Source organism: Herpailurus yagouaroundi, unplaced genomic scaffold (assembly GCF_014898765.1).
Source record: "Herpailurus yagouaroundi ecotype Mexico unplaced genomic scaffold, PumYag 182, whole genome shotgun sequence".
NCBI classification, from domain to species: Eukaryota; Metazoa; Chordata; class Mammalia; order Carnivora; family Felidae; genus Herpailurus; species Herpailurus yagouaroundi.
The window spans coordinates 25,076,200-25,099,833 of NW_024412413.1; the positions used below are offsets into that span (position 1 = coordinate 25,076,200).

The 23,634-nt window shown below is 40.5% G+C and overlaps 1 protein-coding gene across 1 annotated transcript in view; it reads left to right on the forward strand.

The window, feature by feature from the left end:
• The first annotated feature begins 7 nt into the window (after nucleotides 1-7).
• The window catches only part of CCDC38 (coiled-coil domain containing 38), a 59,379-nt gene continuing 35,752 nt past the window's right edge, over nucleotides 8-23,634 (forward strand). The window contains exons 1-7 of the mRNA XM_040491168.1: nucleotides 8-666; nucleotides 9,664-9,717; nucleotides 13,418-13,518; nucleotides 14,681-14,846; nucleotides 20,487-20,551; nucleotides 23,269-23,432; nucleotides 23,543-23,623. Of these exons, the coding sequence (XP_040347102.1) occupies nucleotides 9,678-9,717; nucleotides 13,418-13,518; nucleotides 14,681-14,846; nucleotides 20,487-20,551; nucleotides 23,269-23,432; nucleotides 23,543-23,623 (617 nt within the window). The 5' untranslated portion in view covers nucleotides 8-666; nucleotides 9,664-9,677. The remainder of the gene's footprint in view (nucleotides 667-9,663; nucleotides 9,718-13,417; nucleotides 13,519-14,680; nucleotides 14,847-20,486; nucleotides 20,552-23,268; nucleotides 23,433-23,542; nucleotides 23,624-23,634) is intronic.

Sequence of the window (23,634 nt, forward strand, 5' to 3'; positions counted from 1 at the left end):
ACGCGCGCCTTCCCCCCACCCCAAGACCGTCGCAGCTGCAGTGCCTGTGCCAACAACCCGAATGAGGATTAGTAATAAATGTTATCATGGAATCTCTTGTGTTTTTTTTTTTTTGGTCGCCCTCTTATTTTCCGAGTAAATGTGGAGACTGTTGTCCCTACTCTCCAGATTAGGAAACTGAAGCTGGGTCACCGGGAGAGAGAAGGGTGGGCTTCGTCGATCGCGTGCCCAGGCGAGTCGCCGAGGGAGTCACCGAGGGGCAAGGGCGCCCAGATGGGGCCGAATGGGGGAAAACCTCTGCTCAGGGGCAGGTGCGGGAACCAGGCACAGAGAGCCGGGAGGCGCAGTGTCGGGGAAGCTCTGCCCAGCCGACTGGGACGCGACGGGCCGCGGGAACCTGAGGATGGGGAGGAGGGGGCTGCGGTGGGAGAGTCCTCCTGGGTCCGCGCGGCCGAGAAGCCGGGTGGCGGGTGCCACGCGCAATTTTCGGTTGGCCAGCTCCGCTTCAGATTCCCCTACCAGAAGGTCCCCGAGATGAAGCGGGATCCAGGCGAGGGAGGATAGAGCCGAGCCTAGAGAATCGATTGGCGTTTCTGTCCTTCGTCCCGTTACTAACGGCTTCCTGAAGGATAGGTTGGACCGGCTCCTGGATCCGAACTCTTGGAGGTAAAAGTGGTTTCAGCTCAGTGCCCCCCTCACCTCCCATCCTCACACCCAGCTGTGACTGGTGGGCCTACCCTCAGTTTGCCCCCAAGGTTGGAGACAGAATCAAGTTTGTTTACGGAAGATGGTCTGTAATTCTCACCGACATCTCTTCTTGCCTATCAACTGCTGTGAAAACACTGGCAGGCACTGGGTTTTAAGTTTCTTAATCATTTTATTTTGTTTAGACGCTTTTATTAGAAGCTCTGTGTTAGATTGTGGAACTTACAAAGACGGGAAAGGCACTTTCCCTGCCCAGCAAAGACTATAATCAAAAGGAAGGCATCTGATAAACACGAATAACAGACCATAAACGCAGGCTGAGACCTGTAAGACCATAAAATGTAAAAGAAAGTCAATTTAGTGTTACTTAAAAGCCATTTAAAAACAAAGAAGAAAGCAAAAAATCCTTTAGATGAACAAATAAGTAAGAATATACTTTAGCTCTCATATTTTGGCCATTCAAGAGAGAAACCAATTGGTAGGAAAGAGAGGAATTCAATAGAGAATGTGAATAAAAGAGACCCTAAGGGGGGGAGGACCCATATATTCCTCACAGCTCAGACACATAATCACAAACAGATGTGTGTGTCTATACACAGTGTTTTTTTTTTAATTTTTTTTAATGTTTATTTTTGAGAAAGAGACAGAGCATGAGCAGGGGAGGGGCAGAGAGAGGGAGACACAGAATTCAAAGCAGGCTCCAGGCTCTGAGCTGTCAGCACAGAGCCCTCTGTGAGACTAGAACCCACCAACCTCAAGATCATGCTTGAGCCGAAGTCTGATGCTTAACCGATTGAGCCACCCATGCTCCCCTATAGTTTTAAAGAGAAATGTATAATAGATAATACAAGAGAAATAGAAATAGTGAAAAGCAAACATAAAGTCATAATTCATAGAAAAATATTAAAATTTTATATTATAAAATTTTTGCTAAAGATTTGAATCTGTTACATTTTGCAATTACAGGCCTATTTGCAGACTTATGAAGTTGTAGACATAAAGGAGAGGGTAAAATTATAGGAATATAGAAGGCTTTGGGGTTCGATAAACTTGTCTTAATCCTACTCTGTTACTTATGAGTTGTTTGACCTTGGGAAATGTACTTAACTTTCCTAAACCTCAGTTTTTTCATCCATTTTCTCATGCCTTTTTCTATTTTATGGATTTGTTTGAGCTTTATATAAGATGAAATGTAAAACACTTTGCCCAGTGCCTAGCTCAAATTATAGGTGTACTTGTTATTATACTACTATTCATTTTAATCCTGTTATTTGTCTTACGAATCAATTAAGTTAAAGATTTCAGCCACTAGATCCCCTGCTGAGTTCACAGAATGTACTATGAACTTAAAGCTTACAAGTTTGGGGGGAAGTCTAAAAGAAATAGTCATTCTTTTCATGGGGATTTTTATTTGTGAGTGAACTGAGTGCATCAATTACAGTCCACATATACAACATTGCCTGAAAAGCCCCTGCAGACAAGCAAGAAGGATAAGAGAGAACTTCTCTCCTCCTTGGTCATTGTTAAATACTTAATTATAGATAATGTCCTTGGCAATAACCAACATCCCTATAGCACTTCTTAGTTTACACAGTATTTTTCACATCATCTTACTCACATTGGCTGACTTCTACTCCTGTACTCTTTCTTCCTCTTGATCCCCAGTTATTTGTTTTCAGTTTGCAAAAGGGGCAGTCAGAAATGTCAATAGAAAAGCCCACACAAAATACACCAGCAAGGCCTTAAAGGTCAAGCTGAAGGTAATTTCCTCATCACTGTGCTCTGCTTCTGACCTAATCAAGAGAGGCAGATCATTAAGCAGGCCAAGGACCTAGTGGTTCCTGGCTCTCAGGTAAACAAAAAATTGCTAGTTCTGGTCTCTCCACACCATCCAAGGACACAGTTCACAGCCCTTTCTCCTAGTATTTGTCCAAGTGGGTGGGAAGGAGGTGGGGAAAAAAAAAAAAACTGAAAGCCATTGAGTATGAATGTGTCTAAATCTTTGCATATGGGAGATAAACAAAGCTTTTTATCTCCTACTGAGAGACTCTGGAAATCCATTTTCACCGAGTTATAAAGAGAGTTGAGAAAATCAAACACAAATTGCTCTGAATAGTATCTGGGAGATACTGTTATTGTCCATTTTAGGAGTTGGTCTCAGACTTTAGGATTAGGCATTATAAAACCCCATTCTTCTTTTTCCACTTCCATAAAGCTTGGAGTGTTCAGAATGCGCACAAAGGTGGGTCAGGTTCCCCAAATCTACACTGATATTGCTGGGAGAGTCCTCTCAAATGAACCAGTTTCAGGAATTTTAGTTCAGGGTTTCTTACGAAAATTGGTTATCAGTTTTCTCTCCTATTCTTGTCAAATGCTGGCAGTTATTCACGAGGCAGAACAGACTAGAAAGAGGAAAGATCTGGATATCTACCTTGAAGAAATGATAGGCAATTATTTCCCTATCAGCACACCATAAGTAGGCACACTGCATACCTTACCTGTGCTTGAAAACTGCAACGAGCCTGTAAGAAAAGTATTCGCATCCACACCTGATGTAAGAAGAACCTTATGGAAGGTGCATTGAGTTTAATAGGATAGACCTAAGAAGAAAGTGCTGATAAGAGGCAGAAGCAGGATTTAAACCTGCCTGCCATCAAGGTTAAGGTCTTCCCACGGTGTCATCCATGTTGCCCCTGTGATGATCCACATCAAAAAATTTGACTCGGTGGCCACATATAATTGCATAATGTTAGAGGAAGGCTAGCATTGATTTAATCAGCCAGGATCGGTGGTCACTTGGAAGAACAGTATATTTTACACCCATGTCCCCTTAGACATCTAACATATCTCACACATAACATGTTCCTAACTGAAATGTTGATCTTCCCAATTTATCTTCCCCCCACAGCCTCTCTGTCTCCATTCATGGAAACTATCCTTTTTCTCTTGGGCTCTTTATCTCATACCCCACATCCAAACCATCAGCCAGTCCTATAGGCTCTATTTTCCAAACGTATCTAGGATCAGACCACCTCTCACCGCTTCCACTACTGTCCCCATTATCTCGTGCCTCCCAATGACTGTAGCCTCCCAACAGGTGTCCTTATTCCACCCCCATCCCCTTGTACAGTCTCTTCCCAGGTCAGCCATCAGAGTGGTTCATTACAGATTCTCATTTCACTGAAGAAATGACCCACAGGGCCCTTGCTGTCTCTCTGACTTCAACTATCACTCTCTTTGTTCACTATGCTTAAGTCCCACTAATCTCCTTGCCATTCCTCAAACACACCGGGTATCCTTCCTCTTTGGAATGCTTTCTCCAAGTACTGCTATGGTACTTACTGTGCATCTGATGCTGTCCAAAGTGAGGGACACATGTTAACTCACCTAACTACCTCATGAAGTAGGTGTTATTCTTATCAGTCCTTTTGAAAGATAGGGAAATTGAGGAGCACCTGGGTGGCTCAGTCAATTGAGCATCTGACTCTTCATTTCAGCTCAGATCATGATCCCAGGGCCGCAGGATCAAGCCCTGTGTCAGGCTCCACACTGACAGCTCGGATTCTTTCTCTCTCCCTCTGCTCCTCTCCCCTGCTCATGCTCTCTCTCCCTAAAATGAAGAAAGAAAGAAAGAAAGAAAGAAAGAAAGAAAGAAAGAAAGAAAGAAAGAAAGAAAGAAAGAAAGAAAGAAATGAAATGAAAGATGGGGAAATTGAAGTGTGAGAATTAAGGAGCACAATGAAAGTCCATGCTCTCACTATGCTTAATCACTAGCTTATGCCACCTCTAAAAATGATGGCTTGAAATCACACACCACCATTTTTTAATGTTTATTTTTGAAGGAGAGAGACAGTGCATGAGCGGGGGAGGGGCAGAGAGACAGACAGACACAAAATCCGAAGCAGGCTCCAGGCTCTGAGCTGTCAGCACAGAGCCTAACGCGGGGCTCAAACTCATGAACCGTGAGATCGTGACATGAGCTGAAGTTGGACACTTAACTGATTGAGCCATGCAGGTGACCCCCAACACACACACACACACACACACACACACACACCCCACCATTTTGAAGCCTTAGTTTTTTCTGAGTTCTTCATCTTTTTCGTCTGTCGGAAGTTGGATTTGAACAAATATTTTAGATGTGAACTTGCAGGTATTTGCTATGCAGTCCAATGACATTTTCCCTCGATTTCAGTACAGAGCTTTTGTTTAGTCATCGTGCTATTTTTATTTTGCACAACAAAGACATTCATGGCTTTGGCTTCCTTTTCCTGGTTGACACATCATATTGGTTTAGTTCAGAGAACTTTATAATCCCTTCTAGGAATAGCCAGTTCTCTTCTTCTCTCTTATGTTCTTTACCAACCCTTCATTGATCAATAGGGAGATTAATATGTACAGGAGTACAGAGGTATAACAGCTTTTAGAGACTACTGATTCCATTCAATGTTCTATGAGTTACTAGAAAGATGGAATCAGAGCAGATACCTGCTATTGGTTGGCTTAGATGACTGGGAATTTCTGGTTTTTCTGAGTGAGAAAGTGCCAGAACCCATGGATAAAGATTTTTATTGCAGGTAGACTTGGGAGAAGTGAATGAAAGTGGGGATGGATAAGGGAGTGAATGTAGATAGATAGAAGAATTAAAAGATTTAAAGTATGTCAAGAGAGAAGTGAACAGAACCAAATCTTAGGGATTTGGAGGAGTGCTGAGTATACAAATATAAGAAAATCCCCTACAAATCTTAACTATTGGCCATCCAATAGTAAATCAATTTTTTTATGGGCCCATGAAATTTCCACTATCAGAATGAATCCACTGCCTGTGAAAAATATCTTCAGGGATGCCTGGCTGCCTCAGTTGGTTAAGTGTCTGACTTCAGCTCAGGCCATGATCTCACAGTTTGTGAGTTTGAGCCCTGCTTGGGGCTCTCTACTGCCAATGCAGAACCTCTTTGGATCCTGTCTCCCTCTCTCTCTGCCCTTCCCTCACTTGTGCACTCTCTCTCTCTCTCTCATACAAATAAACAAACATTTAAAAAATCTTCAGTAATCTGAAAAGTATAATATCAATGATGTAGGTTTTTGTTAATCTTTTCTCTATTATAAGCTTTAACATATGGGGCACCTGGGTGGCTCAGTCAGTTAAGCATCCAACTTTGGCTCAGGTCATGATCTCATGGTTTGTGACTTCAGGCCCCGCATTGGGCTCTGTGCTGACAGCTCAGAGCCTGGAGCCTGTTTCAGATTCTGTGTCTCCCTCTCTCTCTCCCCCTCCCCGCCTCTGCTCACACTCTGCTTTCTCTCTTTTTCTCAAAAATAAACATTAAAAAAATTTTTTTTAAGCTTTAATGTAATTTCTTTTCTCTTTTTCATTTTCATAATCACTGAACGTAAAATCACATTCTAATGAGCAAATATTAGTGCAAAATTTCTTCCACTTACTGAGTTTGGTCTGCATGCTAGGCACACTGCTTGGTTGTTCATTTACATTGCATCCTCATGAAAGCTTTAAGGGGTGAGATTATATCCCAATTTTTTGGAATAGGAATCTGAGGCTCAGAGATGCTAAATAATTAAATGTAGGTTCCATGAAGAAACTGTGTTTTTTTTCTGTTGTTGTTTTTAAATTGTCCTGTCTCTGGCAGCCAGAACAGTGCCTGGCACATAGTAGGTACTCAATAAATATTTTTTGAATGTTAAGTGATCTTGCTCACACATCTGTAAATGTCAAACCAACAGGCTTCTCCATTCCAAAGTCTGTATCTTTAATCACCTGCTACAAATGCTCCTGGGACTCTTAGCTCTTCAAGGTGGTTCTTTGAGAGAACTGAGGCAAAATTTAAATAAGGAGCTACAGGTGCCTGGATGGCTCAGTTGGTTAAGCATCTGACTCTTGATTTCAGCTCAGGTCGTGATCTCACTGTCTGTGAGTTTGAGTTGGAGCCCTGAGTGGGGCTCTGCACTGACAGCTCAGAGCCTGCTTGGGATTCTCTCTCTTCCTCTCTCTTTAACCAACTCTCTCTCTCTCTCTCAAAATAAATAAATTAACATTTAAAAATAGGGGCGCCTGGGTGGCACAGTCGGTTAAGCGTCCGACTTCAACCAGGTCACGATCTCACAGTTCGTGAGTTCGAGCCCCACGTCGGGCTCTGGGCTGATGGCTCAGAGCCTGGAGCCTGTTTCCGATTCTGTGTCTCCCTCTCTCTCTGCCCCTCGCCCGTTCATGTTCTGTCTCTCTCTGTCCCAAAAATAAATAAACGTTGAAAAAAAAATAAAAAAAAAAAAAACATTTAAAAATAAATAAATGGGCAACCTGAAACAGGATGTTTGTCCCATTGTTCCTGTTGCGGGCACACCTTTTTTTTTTTTCTTTGAATTTTTATTTAAATTCTAGTTAGTTAACATACAATGCAATATTGGTTTCAGGAGTATAATTCAGTGAATCATCACTTACATACAACACCCAGTGCTCAACGTAACAAGTGTCTTTTTTTTTTAGCATTTTATTTACTTATTTTTAAATGTACACCCAAGTTAGTTAGCATATAGAACAACAATGACTTCAGTAGTAGATTCCTTAAGCCCCTTACCCATTTAGCCTACCCCCCCAAAACCCCTCCAGTAACCCTCTGTTCTCCATATTTATGAGTCTCTTATATTTGTCCCCCTCCCTATTTTTATATTATTTTTGCTTTCCTTCCCTTAAGTTCATCTGTTTTGTCTCTTAAAGTCCTCATATGAGTGAAGTCATATGATATTTGTCTTTCTCTGATTTTGCTTAGCATAATACCCTCTAGTTCCATCCACATGGTTGCAAATGGCAAGATTTCATTCTACTTAATTGCAGAGAAATACTCCATTATATATATGCTACATCTTCTATATCTATTTATCCATCCATGGACATTTGGGCTCTTTCCATACTTTGGCTATTGTTGATGGTGCTGCTATAAACATTGGGGTGCATGTGTCCCTTCAAAACAGCATACCTGTATCCCTTGGATAAATACCTAGTAGTGCAATTGCTGGGTCATAGGGTAGTTCTATTTTTAATTTTTTGAGGAACCTCCATACAGTTTTCCAAAGCGGTTGCACCAGTTTGCATTCCCACCAGCAATGCAAAAGAGATCCTCTTTCTCCGTATCTTTGCCAACATCTGTTGTTGCCTGAGTTGTTAATGTTAGCCATTCTGACGAGGGCACACCTTTTTAAAAAAAAAAATTTTTTTTAATGTTTACTTATTTTTGAGAGAGAGACAGAGACAGAGACAGAGACAGAGAGTGGGGGCAGGGGGGACAGAGAGAGAAGGAACCACAGAATCCGAAGGAGGCTCCAGGCTCTGAGCTGTCAGCACAGAGCCCGATGAGGGGCTGGAACTCATGGATCATGAGATCATGACCTGAGCTGAAGTCTGACGTTCAACCAACTGAGCCACCCAGGCACCCCCAGGCACACGTTTTTATATCAAATACTAAACATCCTTTTTCCTCCTTGATGAAAATGTCATTGATACTTTTTTCATTGTAAAAATTATACAAACTCATTGAGAATAACACAAAAAAGTATAAAAATTCAAGAACAGGATTAGGGTGAAGCAAGTCAAACATTTGCCTTTGGTGCAAAGCCTAAAGGGGAAGGCAAAAACAACATTTTTTTTAAATTTTATTTATTTTGAGAGAGAGTGCATGCACATGCGTGAGCAGGGGAGGGGCAGAGAAAGGGGGAGACAGAGAATCCCAAGCAGGCTCCATGCTCAGCATGGACAAAACCAAACATTTTAATTCACTATTTTTTAAAAATAAAAATTAATGCAAAAAGTTCCACGATGAGCAAAATATCAGAAATGTAAATACAGACAAGATCTGTGGGTCAGGACGCGAGTGTGACAAGTGAGGCACGCACTCTCAGGGTCACATGAATTCACAGTCGAATCCTGTCTGTATTTAAAGTTTTAATATTTTGTTCACCATAGATTTTTTTTTCCTGCATTATCTTGGAATTTTTAAAAAACTTGCATTGACATGTTATTTATCTTGATAACTGAGTTTGGGGGGCTACTTCCTTAAATTTTGCACCTAACCTTAATCCCACACCTGATAAAAATGAAAGGAGAGTTTGCTCCAAATCAAAGACAACAACTATTAATGTTTGGCTGAACAACTTTTAAAGCATCTGATTTGGCCTGTGTTTTTTAAAACCCACACCATTCCCACCATTTTGAAATATTTTGTTTTTTACTTTTAATGTATTGTTAACAGAGCTAAACAGTGACTACAGCATCGTTTTGAGGGGCCACAAGGCGATCCATGTAATGGGTACCCCATAGTTATTTAATCAATTCCCTGTTTATTAAATGACATGTCAACAGGGGCGCCTGGGTGGCACAGTTGGTTAAGCGTCCGACTTCAGCCAGGTCACAATCTCGCGGTCCGTGAGTTCGAGCCCCGCGTCAGGCTCTGGGCTGATGGCTCAGAGCCTGGAGCCTGTTTCCGATTCTGTGTCTCCCTCTCTCTCTGCCCCTCCCCCGTTCATGCTCTGTCTCTCTCTGTCCCCCAAAAAATAAATAAACGTTGAAAAAAAAATTAAAAAAAAATAACATGTCAACAAATATTATTGTACATATATTTTTGCCCACTTACCTGATTATTTTCTTGGGATAAGTTCCTAGATTTGGAATTGCTGGGTCAAAGAGTTTATGCATATACTACTTTTAAAAGCAATGAAGGCTATTTGGAACCACTGGTTGTTGAATTTAGCCTCTTTATACAAGGTTTATGGAATTTATTTTTTTTAAGTTTTTATCTGAATTCCAGTGAGTTAAAAAAAATTCCAGTTAACATGCAGTGTAATATTAATTTCAGGAGTACTATTTAGTGATTCAACACTTCCATACATCACCCGGTGTGCACAGGTTTACAGAATTTATTTTTAATGTATTTCCTTTTCTTTGGACAGGGCCAGGAGACAAAATGTCATCATATTTTTTGCCGATACCACTGACTCCTGAAGGTAAAGAAGGAATCTGTCAATGAGTTCTTGCTTTGTGCCTGGTATGGTCAGTCTCCATGGTAGACTTGGGAGAGTAGGAAAAGGAGAATGCCACAAGACAAGCATCTTTCTATGTAAAGAGTTTATAAATGGCCTGCTGAGAAAGTTCTCTTCCACTTTTTAATTCTGCAAAGACAAATCTTCACATCGGAAGGGCATTAAGTTGTCATACTTAGCTAGTTTGCTAGGGAATTTCATGACGTAAAACAATTAACTCAATTATTTGTCATAATAAAGGACATGAATAACTACATCTTATCAAAATCTGTTCTCTCCTTTCCTTATCCAGCCTTTCTCTCCTCCTCCTGCTTCTTTACAAATATACAAGGAATTCATATTTATTGGTATAGAAGAATAAATTCTTTTTCACTTACAAATTTGACAAAGATTTGAAAATTGGGTAATGCCAAGAGTATGTTACAGGTAATAGGCATTCCATAGGCATTTTCCATGGGCTAGGGGAAAGTCATACAATGGATTCTCCCTCAGAAACTCCCAAAGAAAACCAAACCAATGCATTCAGTTCAGGCCTCCAGAACTGTGAGAGAATAGATGCCTGATGTTTTAAGCCCCTTAATTTGTGGTGATTTGTTATAACAGCCCTAGTTCTATGTGACTAGGAATTTATTCAGGTGGGGAGAAAGGTTGGCTAAGAGCCAATGCTTATAGTGAGTTTATAATTCAGGAAACTTGCTAGAGCAAGTTGAATGTGGCCCTCCAGAATGGTGGTAGCTGTCTGTGTCCCTGCCAAGTGACCTTATTTGGAAAAAGGGTCTTTGCAAATGTAATGGAAGTATCTCAAGATGAGATCATCCCGGATATAAGGTCGGTCCTAAATCCAATGACAAGTGGAAAAAATAGAAGGCCCTGTGAATGGAGGCAGGAGTTACACAGGCAGTGAATGGCTGAAGCCACCAGAAGCTGGAAGAGCTAAGGTGGAGCCTTTGGAGGGATTATAGTCCTGATGACACCTTGATTTTGGACTCCTGAAATCCAGGTCTGTGAGAGAATAAAGTTCTGTTGTCTTAAGCTGCCAAGTTTGTGGTAATTTAGTGGGGCAGCCAAAGAAAATTAATATACTTGGTATTCAGAGTTTTAGTTTTTCTATTTCTCTATAACCAAAAAGAATTTGGCTTGGGAGTTGGAAGGGAAAAAATATCTTATCAATCCAGGATACTTAAACTTGGTCAGAGGGGATTTAAATCAGGCATTTAAAATTTTAAGCCACCTAAGGTGAGGTGGACATTAAGTTTGTAAGGTTTTTCTTAGGAGGAGAGAAAGTTGGTGGAGGGAGAGATGTCCAGCCTACCAATGCCTCACCCTTTGGAAGACATCAGTGGTCCCATCCTGGGATGTCAGGTCCAGCTCTGGCCTCAGAGTGGTGGTATAGGGTACAGGTCATAGACTGGCAATGCCACTCAACCCCAAGTCCGTTTGGGTCCTTGACTTCTGTTGTCTCCTCCTGAGCCTCAGTCTGTTGGCTCTGCCCTTCCATACTCCTGCTGTCTCCAAGCCCAGCTGCCTGGACCTACCCTCACCTGTCTTTGCTCATGTATCACAAAGCCCAAAATTTCATGTATTGCATTGACATCTTTGAGTTTCACAGATCCCCAAAGGTCGAACTGTAAGTCTCCCTGTTCTTGCCAGATTCGACCTCCACTCAGTAAGAAAGGTTCCCCACCTAGCTATTTTCCCCATCAACTGGACCAGTTACACCCCACTGGTCTTCAACCTAATGGGTTTCATAAGTCAATTACATCCTGTTACGAGAAGCAGGGGCCACCTTATCCTCTTATTACTACAAAGCCTGTCTCCTGCAATCCCTGCTGTTTCACTCTGCTCCTAAGTGCAGTCATGATGTGGTCCTGCATGGCAGGCGGTGTCTTCCTCCCCTGGGCTGGGCATATAAGGGACTAATCAACTGCTGTCTATCTCATCGGTCCAGTGTTGAGTGTCATATGTTCATCCATCTCATCCTATTTAGGGCAAGGGATCCTTCCTTTACCCACAAGGTGAATCGGAGGTGATCAGAAAATTCCACATTCCATGTTGAGCCAAAGCCTTCTATTCTGTAATTTTCTTTCTAATCCATTACCTGCAGAAAAATGTGCCTGAGGTTTCTATCCCAGACACTGCCACTTTCCCAACTGAATCCCTGGGCAAAGAGCCAATTCTCAGGCAGGCTATAAACTCCAGACCAATAATTCCCAGCCCTGCTGGGAATCTCTTAGCCACTTGGAGAAGAGTGTTGCTTTCAAGACATTCTGATATTTGGGGAGGTGAGAGTAGGTGCAGGGGCTGGGGCAGAGAGGCGATGTGTCTTCAGTTATCCTTTCCTTTTCACTGACGTAAGGTAACAGTTCCAAGCTCCAGTATTCCTGTTTCTGGCCAGTGGTATTTAAAGTCAAAGTTTCCACCCCCAAACATTAGGAAGCAAGAAAGAAAGAAAAAGAGAAAGACCTTTTATCATTTCAGATTTTATAAATAAAAACAAAAAATCCATTCAGAAATTCAGTTGACTTCTCTCTCCCTCTCTTCCTCTCCCTTTCCATCTCCCCCCCCCCCACCCCAACCCCTTTATAGCCAGGCTTCTTTTTTTATTAAGTGTACAAGTGTGTGGTTTGTATTCACAGATATTTGCAACCATCACCACAGTCCATTTTAGGACACTTTAATCATCTCAGAAAGAAACCCTGCAGTCCTTAGCCGTCACCTCTTACCTTCCTCCATCTCGTCTCCAGCCCTCAGCAACCACTAATCTACATTTTGGCTCCATGGATGTGTCTATTCTAGACATTTCATGAAATATAATGGAATCTTATAATGTAGGGAATTAATGTGTCTTCTGTCACTTAATATATTTCCAAGTTTCATCAGTCTTGTATTATGTATCCTTCTTATGGCCGATTATTATTCATTGTATGGATATACCACATTTTGTTTAGCCATTCATCAGTTGATGGATATTTGGATTGTTTCTATCTTTTGACCATTATGTCTAATACTGCTATAAACATTCATGTACAAGTTTCACGTGAACGTACATTTTCATTTCTAGGAGTGGAATGACTGGGTCACATGGCAACCAGATGTTCAGCTTTTTGAGGAACTGCCAGTTTTCCAAAGTGGCTGCACTATTTTGCATTCCCATTAGCAGAACGTTTGAGATTCCAATTCCTCCGATCCTCACCAATACTCATCATTATCTTTGATTTTTTTTTTTTTTTTTTGAAGACTCTCGAGTCTGGACTGAGGATGTCCCTAAGGATATTGGCTGTGTCTATTGCTGCTGAAATGGTGGTATAAGAGAATGTAGTTGTATTTGTAGTGATGGAAAGAAGCAATATCTTAATGCCTCAAAATATGATCCCACTATCTTGTAATTGGCCCACTTATCTATTCACACAACAAATACAGACTTATCCCCCTTGAAGTACTAAGCACTGTGCTTGATGCCATGGGAAACAGACAGATGAGCTGTGTCTTCTGCCCTTGAGATCCCGGCCCTGCATCCCTGCCTCAGTTGGGGAGGCAAAGGCTGCCTGTGTCCTCCTCAGAGACCCACCTATCCACTTGCTGTGCCCTGGCTAGGGGGAGCCTCGCCCTTTTGGTCAACAGAGCAGGGATGACAGATGTTTCTCTTTCCTTTTTTTTTTAACAGATAAAGGAAAAGAAGGCTCAGTCAAAAAGGAAAGGCCATATAAGATCTTTTTCAAAGATCTCTTTCTTTTCAAAGAAAATGAAGTGGCAGCAAAGAAAAAGGTAAAGTTTTGTTAAAGCCTAAACCCAATTGATGTTAGAAACCTATCCTCCTATCTATCACTTTTATTAATTTTGCTGGGTTGAGACATGGAGTCAGATGTCTGTGTATGCATTGCACACTGTGCTGGAGTATAAACACACACAAAAGGAACATCATCTAACAGTAAAGACCTAGGGATCACCACCTACTGGGGGAAGACAGACACACCATGACAATGGCATATGACAAGTATGGTATACCCCACTTCACTGATTCTAATGTTCATTTTTTTTTTTCACATTTTCTCATTCCTGAAATTGGGATCCAGGATATATAGATGGGGTGCCATGCATAATTGGCAATGCATAAAGTGATAGTGCATCTATAATAAGTGACATCTTAGACTTCATAAAATACAGTAATAGAGGCATACAAAAGAAATGTAGAGAAAGGAGTACCCATCCTTGTTGGAGAGAAGGGTGGTGGTGGTGATGGTGGTGGTGTGTGCCTTGCAGTTAATCTCACTACTTATATTATTGCACCTTATATTACACAATTTGGATTTCATGAGGTTGGCTTTCCTTATTCCTAGAGGTAAAGATTGGTTATAGGATTTTTAAAATCCTAATTAGAATGAAAAAGTATCTAGAAATGCTCACTAACTGATTCATCTGTAAGGTGGTGGTTTCATGCTTGAGTTGTATAGTTTTATTGAAAATCCAAAATTAAATTGAGCAAAGATTCTGAAACTGAAAGGCTGATTTCTTCCTGTCTACTGGAGAGGTCCATTTCCTCTCAAGTTTTCAATTCAATTCCACAGAACCAGTCCTTTCAAAATAGTGGAATTTCCAAGTTACCTGCAGTTTGGGCAAGATAAGATTAAAACATGAAAATGAAAATAAAGCCAGAGCACTTTCCAGTCTCATATTTGTGATGCACCTGTTTGGGAAATGTTCAATGTCTTTATATCTGTGCTCAGCTTCCTAAGAGAAGGAACTGAAAATTAGACCCAGTCCTTCAGAGTTAAGAACTCAAAGTTGCTTGTTTAATGTATCACTACTGAGAAATATATCAGTAATGAGAACAAGACTTGTTGTAAATGACATTTTTATATATGATCACTATTTTTAAAGACAACATTTTATATAGTAAAAATTCCATTAAGCTTTTCCACTTGGGCAGGAAAAATTTATAAACCGCAGCATGAGAGTCTACCAAAAGTCTACTTTTTCATCTCGAATGAAGAGTCGTTCACACCTGGGCCAAAGAGCATTCTACTCTGACACAGCTGGTGACTCATTTGAAAAATTTGGGCTAGATCCCACTCTTATTCTCAGATTAACAGAAGGTAAGTCTAAATTACTGGTTAAGAACATTGTTTTGAATATTTACTGTTATGTCAGGTTTGGGGGCTTTTCTGGAGGTGGGGAAGCCTTTGTAAATGGGGGCTGAGAGTTGGGAGAAAAATCTATTTTAAATAAGAAAACACACTTTTCCAGGAAATAGACTGTTACTCCTTTTCATGGTTCTAAGGAAGAAAGTCACTCCCAAAATGATACAGTATTAAAGGTTATGGCATGGGCCATTTAAACTTGTGTCTAGATGTAGAAATATATGAAAACTTTCTAAGAGAAGTCTTGATTTTCCAGGCCATAAAACTCACATATCCGGAATCAGGATGCTAAGAGCCCTGTTGTTGCAAAGACATAACCTGTTTCAAGGGCACTTGAAGGCAACATGTTGTTATTATAGGCTTTTAATTCTTGCTCTATGAAAAAGGGCAACTTGTTCATCAAAATGTCATGGACATTTCTTACTTATTGAATCAAGAAGTGCCTACAAATGACATAGAAAGCAGTTTGAAGCCAATGACATTGATATTATTAATGCTAGGATGATGGGGGTCATAAAATCTTCCCCCAAAATAAGTTTTGTCCAAATTTTTAAATTAAAATTAAAAGGAAGGAAGGAAGATACATTGAATGCCCAGGGTTTGTTGTGGAAACTTAAAAATTTTGGTAACTTTCCCAAATTGTGATAAAAGAAAATCTTTAGGGAACAAAAAAACAAAACAAAACAAAAAAACCAGCCACTTAGGAAAGAACTTTGGAGACTATAATTAGTGTAGAAGAAGAAAGCCACATTATCTCTTTTTAGAAGATCTTAGAGGCACATGTCCTGCACATAGGTGTATGAAAAAGTGCGAATGACAGGCAACATAGTGATATCAGTGACTATACCTCTAGTAGGGAATAGCTAGGTTCAGTAGTGTGCCTCATAGTTTACCTTTGTAGAATGGTGATCCTTAAGTTATCAAGAGCACTTAAAATGATATGGGATATGTTTTAGAGTTCTACACAAAGTGGCCACCTTCAAATATCCTTGTGACACTACCACTTCTGAGACACCTAGCAAGTGTGGTTTTGCAGATGACCCTGTTTAACACCATGCCAGTTGACAGAGGAGTTACTGGCCTCTTAAGAGTAAATGACATACAGTAAACTCTCAAAAAGGAAATGGTACAATTGTTTGGTATTATCCAAGGCAATTTGGGCTCTGTTAACAATGGAAATCAGGTTGCCAGTTTCTGCCAGTTACACAGTTAAGCAATTTGGACATTTTCATTGAAAATAAATCCCCCTCTGACTCTTTCCAATCAAGAGTTGATTTGGTTGAAACCCCCATTTCCCAACCTTACATTTCCTGCCTGGATCCTCATTAGAAACAGACCCACATGATGTGAAATGAGCAAGTGACCCCTACTTTGGGAGCCCAGTTATTTTATTTTTCTGTATACAATAGCCGCCAACTGCTAGATCACCTCAAAAAATTACACAGAAACTGTCATAGACAGATTGGTTAGGCTGCATAATAGATGTGTCATTTCCACCTAAATGCAGCTGGCAGCTTGACTTTGGTTTTACTCTCAAAGGGCGACACCTCATGACCACATCCCCAGTGAGTGATGAGGTATTCCGGCGTTGAGGAACACTAGTGCTTCCGGGAGGGTTTTATCATACGTGGCCTCTTTGTCAAAAACCTTCCAGATAGCTAGAAGAGCCAAAATGGGAAACCCACTACAACCAGTCTATTTAGGCGTGGAAGAATAAAATCACACCAAGTCAGCCAGATAGTATCATGTTAAAGCAGCCTAAGGTGGTAAGCATGACTATAATATTTACTAAAAGGACTGTATAGAATTTTTTTTTTTTTATCTAAAAAAGCCAAACTCATAGAAACAGAGTGGATTGGTTATTGCCAAGGACTGGGGAGTCGGGAAAATGGCAAGATGTTGATCAAAGGGTAAAAATTTCCAGTTATAAGATAAGTAAGTTCTGAAGATCTGACGTATAGCATGGGGACTACAGTTAACAATACTGCATCATATACTTTAAAGTTGCCAAGATCTTAAATGTTCTCACCACCACCACAACAAAATGGGAGTAATGTAAGGTAAAAGGTGTGTTAACTAATCTTATTATGGCAATCATTTTATAATATATGTGTATCAAATCATCATGTTCTACATTTTATTTTATTTTATTTTTTTATTTATTTATTTTTGGGACAGAGAGAGACAGAGCATGAACGGGGGAGGGGCAGAGAGAGAGGGAGACACAGAATCGGAAACAGGCTCCAGGCTCTGGGCCATCAGCCCAGAGCCTGACGCGGGGCTCGAACTCACGGACCGCGAGATCGTGACCTGGCTGAAGTCGGACGCTTAACCGACTGCGCCACCCAGGCGCCCCCATGTTCTACATTTTAGACTGAAACAATGTTATATGCCGATTATATCTCAATACAGCTAGAAAAAAAGTATCTGTTCCTACATACTTTGGCATTTCTCTTTGAATTCTAGACTTAATATTTATCAGTCTCTGTATAAGTTTAGCATACACAGAATTTGTCTCCAAAATTCCTGATTAAAAAAAATCATTCCTTTCATGTGATCTGTGCTCTGCGAGGACAAAAGGAAAAGATAGGATGTGTCATACACTATTGAAATGTTTCTAATAAATTCTATTGGTGAAAAAACAGAAAGGACAGTATAAGATGGTTTTTTTTGATGTTGAAATTGATTCCAATTCATCTGACCCATCACAAGTGACCAAATCAAAGCTACAGTAAGCACTTTCATGCTTTTTTTCTATTAAAAATGTTTTTTAAATAAATTGAGACTGAATCTAATCAAACAAACGTAGGAGATTGAGCACATGTTAAATAATACCATGAGGATGCAATCTCATTATAAAGGAAATTCTACAGGGAAATTGATCTGGTTTCTTAAACCAATAAATGGCATGGAATAAAGGTAGTGTTTATGGGGGGATGGGGATGGAAGTTATACATAAAAAATTGACTTTAGGACTTATGCCAACCAAACTGATCTTTGTTTATATTTTAACTTTTTTAATTCTAAAAAGTTATTTTTAAGACAACTGGAGAAATCTGAACCCAGAGTAGGTAAAGATGATATTAAGGAATTGTTCATTTTGTTTGGTATGATAGTTGTATTATGACTATGTTTTAAGACTCTTTTATCTGGAGTTACATACTAAAGGGTTTATGGATCCAGTGGTAACAATGGTTTGGATTTGTTTTAAAATATTCCAGTGAGGGGCAGGGCACCTGGGTGGCTCAGTCAGTTAAGCGGCCCACTTCAGCTCAGGCCATGATCTCTCACTCTGTCAGTTCAAGCCCCGCATCGGGCTCTGTGCTGACAGCTCGGAGCCTGGAGTCTGCTTCGGATTCTGTCTCACTCTCTCTCTGCCCCTCCCCTGCTCACGTCTCTGTCTCTCTCTCTCTTTCTCTCAAAAGTAAATAAACATAAAACAATTTTTTTTTTAAATTCCAGTGAGGGGGAAAGTGAGGGGTGGCAAGAGATGAAACAAGATTAGTAAAATGTTGATTGTGTTGAAGTAGGTGATAGGTACATGGCAGTTCATTTTATGACTCTAATTTTATGAATGTTGAGGATTTTTCATAATCAATTTGTTTATGCATTAAAAAGAAAACTATGTTATAACCAAGTGCTTATTCCTTTCACATATGTTATTTTACTTAATCCTCAACCAAATGCTGTTAGATATTTTTGCCTCCTCTCCTCCTCTGATGAAAATTGCCCAATGAGGTTGAATCACTAATTCAAGGTCACTAGGTGGAACAGAACTCAAACCAATGTCTGACTCCAAATCTTGTTGTTTGTTACCCATAATCACAGAACTATTAATGATTATAATAATCATAATTGCTATTATTACTGACCTGGGAAAATTAAGTGATTACTCGTTCTAATTGTATTTTTAATAATAGCTAGCGATTAAGAAGCTATGATGTGTTTCTTAGCATGTTGCCTCACTTCCTTCTCGCAACACCACCATGAGGTAGAAATTATAGTAATGATCCATTAGGCTACTTTATGCTGTGGTCATAAACCATTTCTAAATTTCAGTGGCTGACAACAGAAGTTTATTTCTCATTCACCTTTCAACTTTGGTGCTTTTCATTGGGTCCTGCACTGAAGGAACAACCCGTGTCTGATATGTTACTGGAGTTATTGCAGAAGGAGAAAGAGAGAACCAGTGGTGGTTCTTAAAACTTGTACTTGGAAGCATCACAGATCACTTCCTCTTGTATTGCATGAGCCAAATCCAGTCAATGGTCAAGCCTGATACAGGGCAGGGTGGGGTGGTAGGGGGGAGATAATCTTCTTACAGAGGGGGGCAGAAAATAGTTTGGAACAATAATACAATTTACCACAATTAGTGTCCTCATTTTTGCTGATGGGAAAACTGAGGCTTGGAGAGGGTGAGTAATTTACTCACATCCTCATGGCTAGTAAGAGGCAGAGGCAGAGGCAGAATACGGTCCAAGACTGTGGGCTTCCTTCCTAGTGCATGCAGTACAGGCTCACTGGTCATTTGGGAAACAAGATTTTTTTGAGCATCTGTGTGGTTCAATCGGTTAAGTGTCTGACTCTTGGCTTTGGCTCAGGTATGATCTCACGGTTCATGGGTTTGAGCCCTGTGGGATTCTCTCTCTCTCCCTCTCTCTGCCTCCCCAGCTCGTGCTCTCTCTCTCAAAAATAAACTTTAAAAACAAACAGAAAAACACTATTTTCTACTTCTATTTACATTTTAATCAAAAGACTGTTCTATACCACATTCTGGTGGTTCTTCATGAAGTGAACATTATTGAAATGCAGCCTGTGTATAATTTTTCTAGAACGAAGAAACCTTGAAAGGAAACTGATCTTTTTGATTGCTAGATGGTAAAGGTAGTCATCTTTTTCTTTCCTGCCGTAAATTTGGTTTGTGACCCCCAAGAATATTTTGCCAAAGGACTTCAGTTTTATAGCTAGATTGGCCAAAACACTAAGATTTAAAACAGCTCAGTCTTCTTTAGCACAGGCTGAGGAGTCATATGCCCATTCCACCACATGTTAGCTCTATTATCTTGGGCAAGTATCTTGACATCTCTGAGGTCACATATAGAATGGGGATAGAAATATGTACCTCATTGGGGTTATTGTTAAAATTAAATAAAGTAATCTATTTAAGTTGCCAACGGGCAAATGGGTGGCTCAGTTGGTTAAGTGTCCCACTCTTGATTTTGGTTCAGGTCATGGTCTCACTGACAGTGCAGAGCCTGCTTGGGAGTCTCTCTCCCTCTCTCTCTGCCCCTCTCCAGCTCACACACACACACACACACACACACACACACAATCTCTCTCTCTCAAAATAAATAAACATTAAAAAAATAAAGTGTCTAATAAAGTTCTTGGAATATGATGGGCATAAAATAAATGATAGTTACTATTATGAAATCAGCTTTTGAGTGATTAGGAAAAATGTTTATTTGAAGGTATAATGATTTTTTAAAGTCAGATACATACTGTATACAGTGATTTAATTACATGGCTTTTGTTTTATACAGGCTTTTGAGGGATAATGAATTAAACCTAAGTCTATTCCCATTTTCTTTGAAGGTGCAGACGCAAAAAGGACCATTCATGAATTTATTAATGACCAGAGAGACAGGTTTCTGCTGGAGGTAGTAAAAATAATTTCTTTCTTCCTTCCATTAGTCACATAGAAGACTTCTTGTGTAGCATTGCCAAATTTTCACCTTGACATTTTATTTTTCCACTACAGTCTCCAGAGCTACTGTCCCTCCTATCCTTTCCTAAACAACTCCAGTTGGGCTTTCGTCCTCATCAGTCCACCAAAACTACTTTGTCAAGGTTACCAGTGACCTTCCCATCGCCAAGTTCAATTTGTCATTTCACAGTCTTCCTTTTACTTCCCGTCAGCAGCACTTAGGTCATTTGGTCATTTCTTCTTTCTTGAAATGCTTTTTTGGGTTGGTTTCCAATACCCACTGTCTCTTAGTTCTTCTTCATCACTGGCTGCTCACTCCTTCACAGTTTTCTTTTCCGGTTCCTCTTTTCTCCAATCTCCAAATGTTGGAGTGCCCCAGGGCTCACTCCTCACCCTGTGCTCTATCTACACCCCTCAGGGCCCATGGCTTTAAATCCCGCTTCCCTATTAACAACTTGCAAATTTATTTCTCTACCTGATCCTCTTCCCAGAACTCCAGACTTACAAAGGCAACTTACGGTTCTTAACGGCTCCATTTGGATGCCCAATAGGCACCTCAGACTTCACAAACTCAGACTTTCCAAAAGTTTGTCCCTTCTATAGTCTTCTCTACCCCTGAAAATCTCCATCTCATGTAGTGATCCCATTGCAGTGAGTAGCAATTTTACGTTTCCAGTTGCTTGGGACAAAAATATTGAAGCTATCCTCAACTCTCCTACTTACAACCCAGCTCCAAATATACTTTCAAATATATTTTTCCCAATATATCCATAATCACACTACTTTTCATGACCTCCCCTGCTGCAACTGTAGTCCACGTCACCAATATCTCTTGTGCAAATTACTGTTATAACTTCTGAACACTGGTCTCCTGCTTCCGCTTTTGCTCCCTACACTCAGTCTGTTCACACAGCGGTAGGAGTCTTTTCTCCACACATGACCCTCCTCTGCTGAAGACCTCTAGTGATTATCTGTCCCTGGCTTGTTCTCTCTCTCTCTCTCTCTCTCTGACCTCATTCCTACCACTCCCCACCTTGCTCACTCTCCTCTAACTACACTGGCCTCCTTGCTGTTCTTAGGACACACCAATCTTGCCCTTGCCTCAGGGCCTTTGCACAGAAGGCTCTTCCTTCTGGGAGGAACATTCCTGCCTCACATATCCCCCTGATTTGGTCCCTATTTCCTTCCAGTTTCTCTTTAATTTTCACCAAATCAGGGAGGCATTTCTTGGCTCTACATAATGGCAACCCTCTGCCTTTGCCCCCCTTGCCCATTGGACCACTTATCCCCCTGTAATGGACTCCCTGCTCCACTGGAATGTATATCCCATAAAAGCAAATCTGTTTATTTTGTTCATTGCTCTGTTAGCACCACTTGAAACAGTCCCAGCACACAGTAGGCACTCAATAAATACTTGTCAAGTCAAGTAATGAATGAAATTTGTTTTGTTATAAATCTGGGGTAATTATTGATATTTCTTTAAAATCTCCTCATTTAAATATTTTAAATTCATTTTTATTATGTGACTTTATAATTTCTTTTTCATGCACGGCATTAAAAACCCAAGCAAATTCTTATATTATGTACTAAAAAAATAAAACCTAGATGTCAAAGTTTATTTTGGGATCTAAACAGGGCTCTTGGAGACTGGTTAAACACCCCTACCCTTGGGCAGCTTGGAGAAATGTGTTATAGGCATGGCAGGGAAACCTGATTCTTTCCTGCTACTTCCTAATAGAGGAGACTTTGTGACTACAGACAGCACAATTTCTCAATGCCCAGAAATACTGGAGGGCTATTGTGGATAGTACCAGATGGACCTGCTCTTTGGAGGGACATGTAGCTTTTTTCATTTTTATTTTTATTTCTTAGCATAGAGCCTGAGGGGATATGCAGCTACTTTTGATTTGTGGGGCACAGCCATTTGGGAACAATACTGAGCTCTTCATAAAAGTGAAAGAAAGGAAACAGTCTCCTGGTGGTCCCCAAATAAATTCCCTCATGAGATAAAGGCTATATAGTCTCAAGACTTGGCATGCTTTTATTTCTTTTCCAATGTTTTGTTTTTATTTTTGAGAGGGAGAGAGCATGAGTGGGGGAGGGGCAGTGAGAGAGGGGGACAGAGGACGGGAAGTGGGCTCTGTGCTGACAGCAGTGAGCCAATGTGGGACTCGAACTCAGGAAGCATGAGATCATGACCTGAGCTGAAGTTCGACACTCAGTCAACAGTCACTTGGGAGCCCCCATGCTTTTATTTCTAATACAAGTGATCACTTAGTATGCAATTTATTTTACCCTTTATTATGAGACTATTGAAATGTAGCAGCAATGGGGGAACACCTGGGTGGCTCCATCGGTTAAACGGTTAAGCATCTAACTCTTGATTTCAGCTCAGGTCATGATCTCATGGTTCATGAGTTCGAGCCCCACATCGGGCTCTGCGCTGAAGGTACAGAGCCTGCTTGGGTTTCTCTCTCTCTCTCTCTCTCTCTCTCTCTCTCTCTCTTTCTCTCTCTCTTTCTCTGCCTTTCTCCATCTCATGCTTGCTCTCTCTTTCTAAATAAATAAATAAATAAATAAACTTAACAAAAAAATTACTTTGAAAGAAATGTACTTGCAACAGGCTAGAAATGTGGAATAATGTTGCACTTCTGTTTTCAACATTCCTAGTATGCTCTCTCAACCAAAAGAAATACAATTAAAAAGTTTGAAAAACTCATAGCAGTGAAGGAACAGCAACTCATAAAAGCAGAAAAAAAGCTCCAAGAAGACGCCATGGCCTTTGAAGAGTTCCTTCGAGAAAATGACCAGAGATCTGTAGACGCCCTTAAAATGTTGGTGTTTTCACTCTAGCCAAATTGTCTTTTTTCCTCCGTCTTTCTTTTTAGTTTCTCAGAACACAATATAATACAAAACAAACTAACAAATCTCTGTTACTTTTCAGTGCAGCACAGGAAACTATAAACAAACTCCAAATGACAGCAGAGCTAAAGAAAGCAAATATGGAGGTACAGGCAGTGAAAAGGTGAGCCCAGG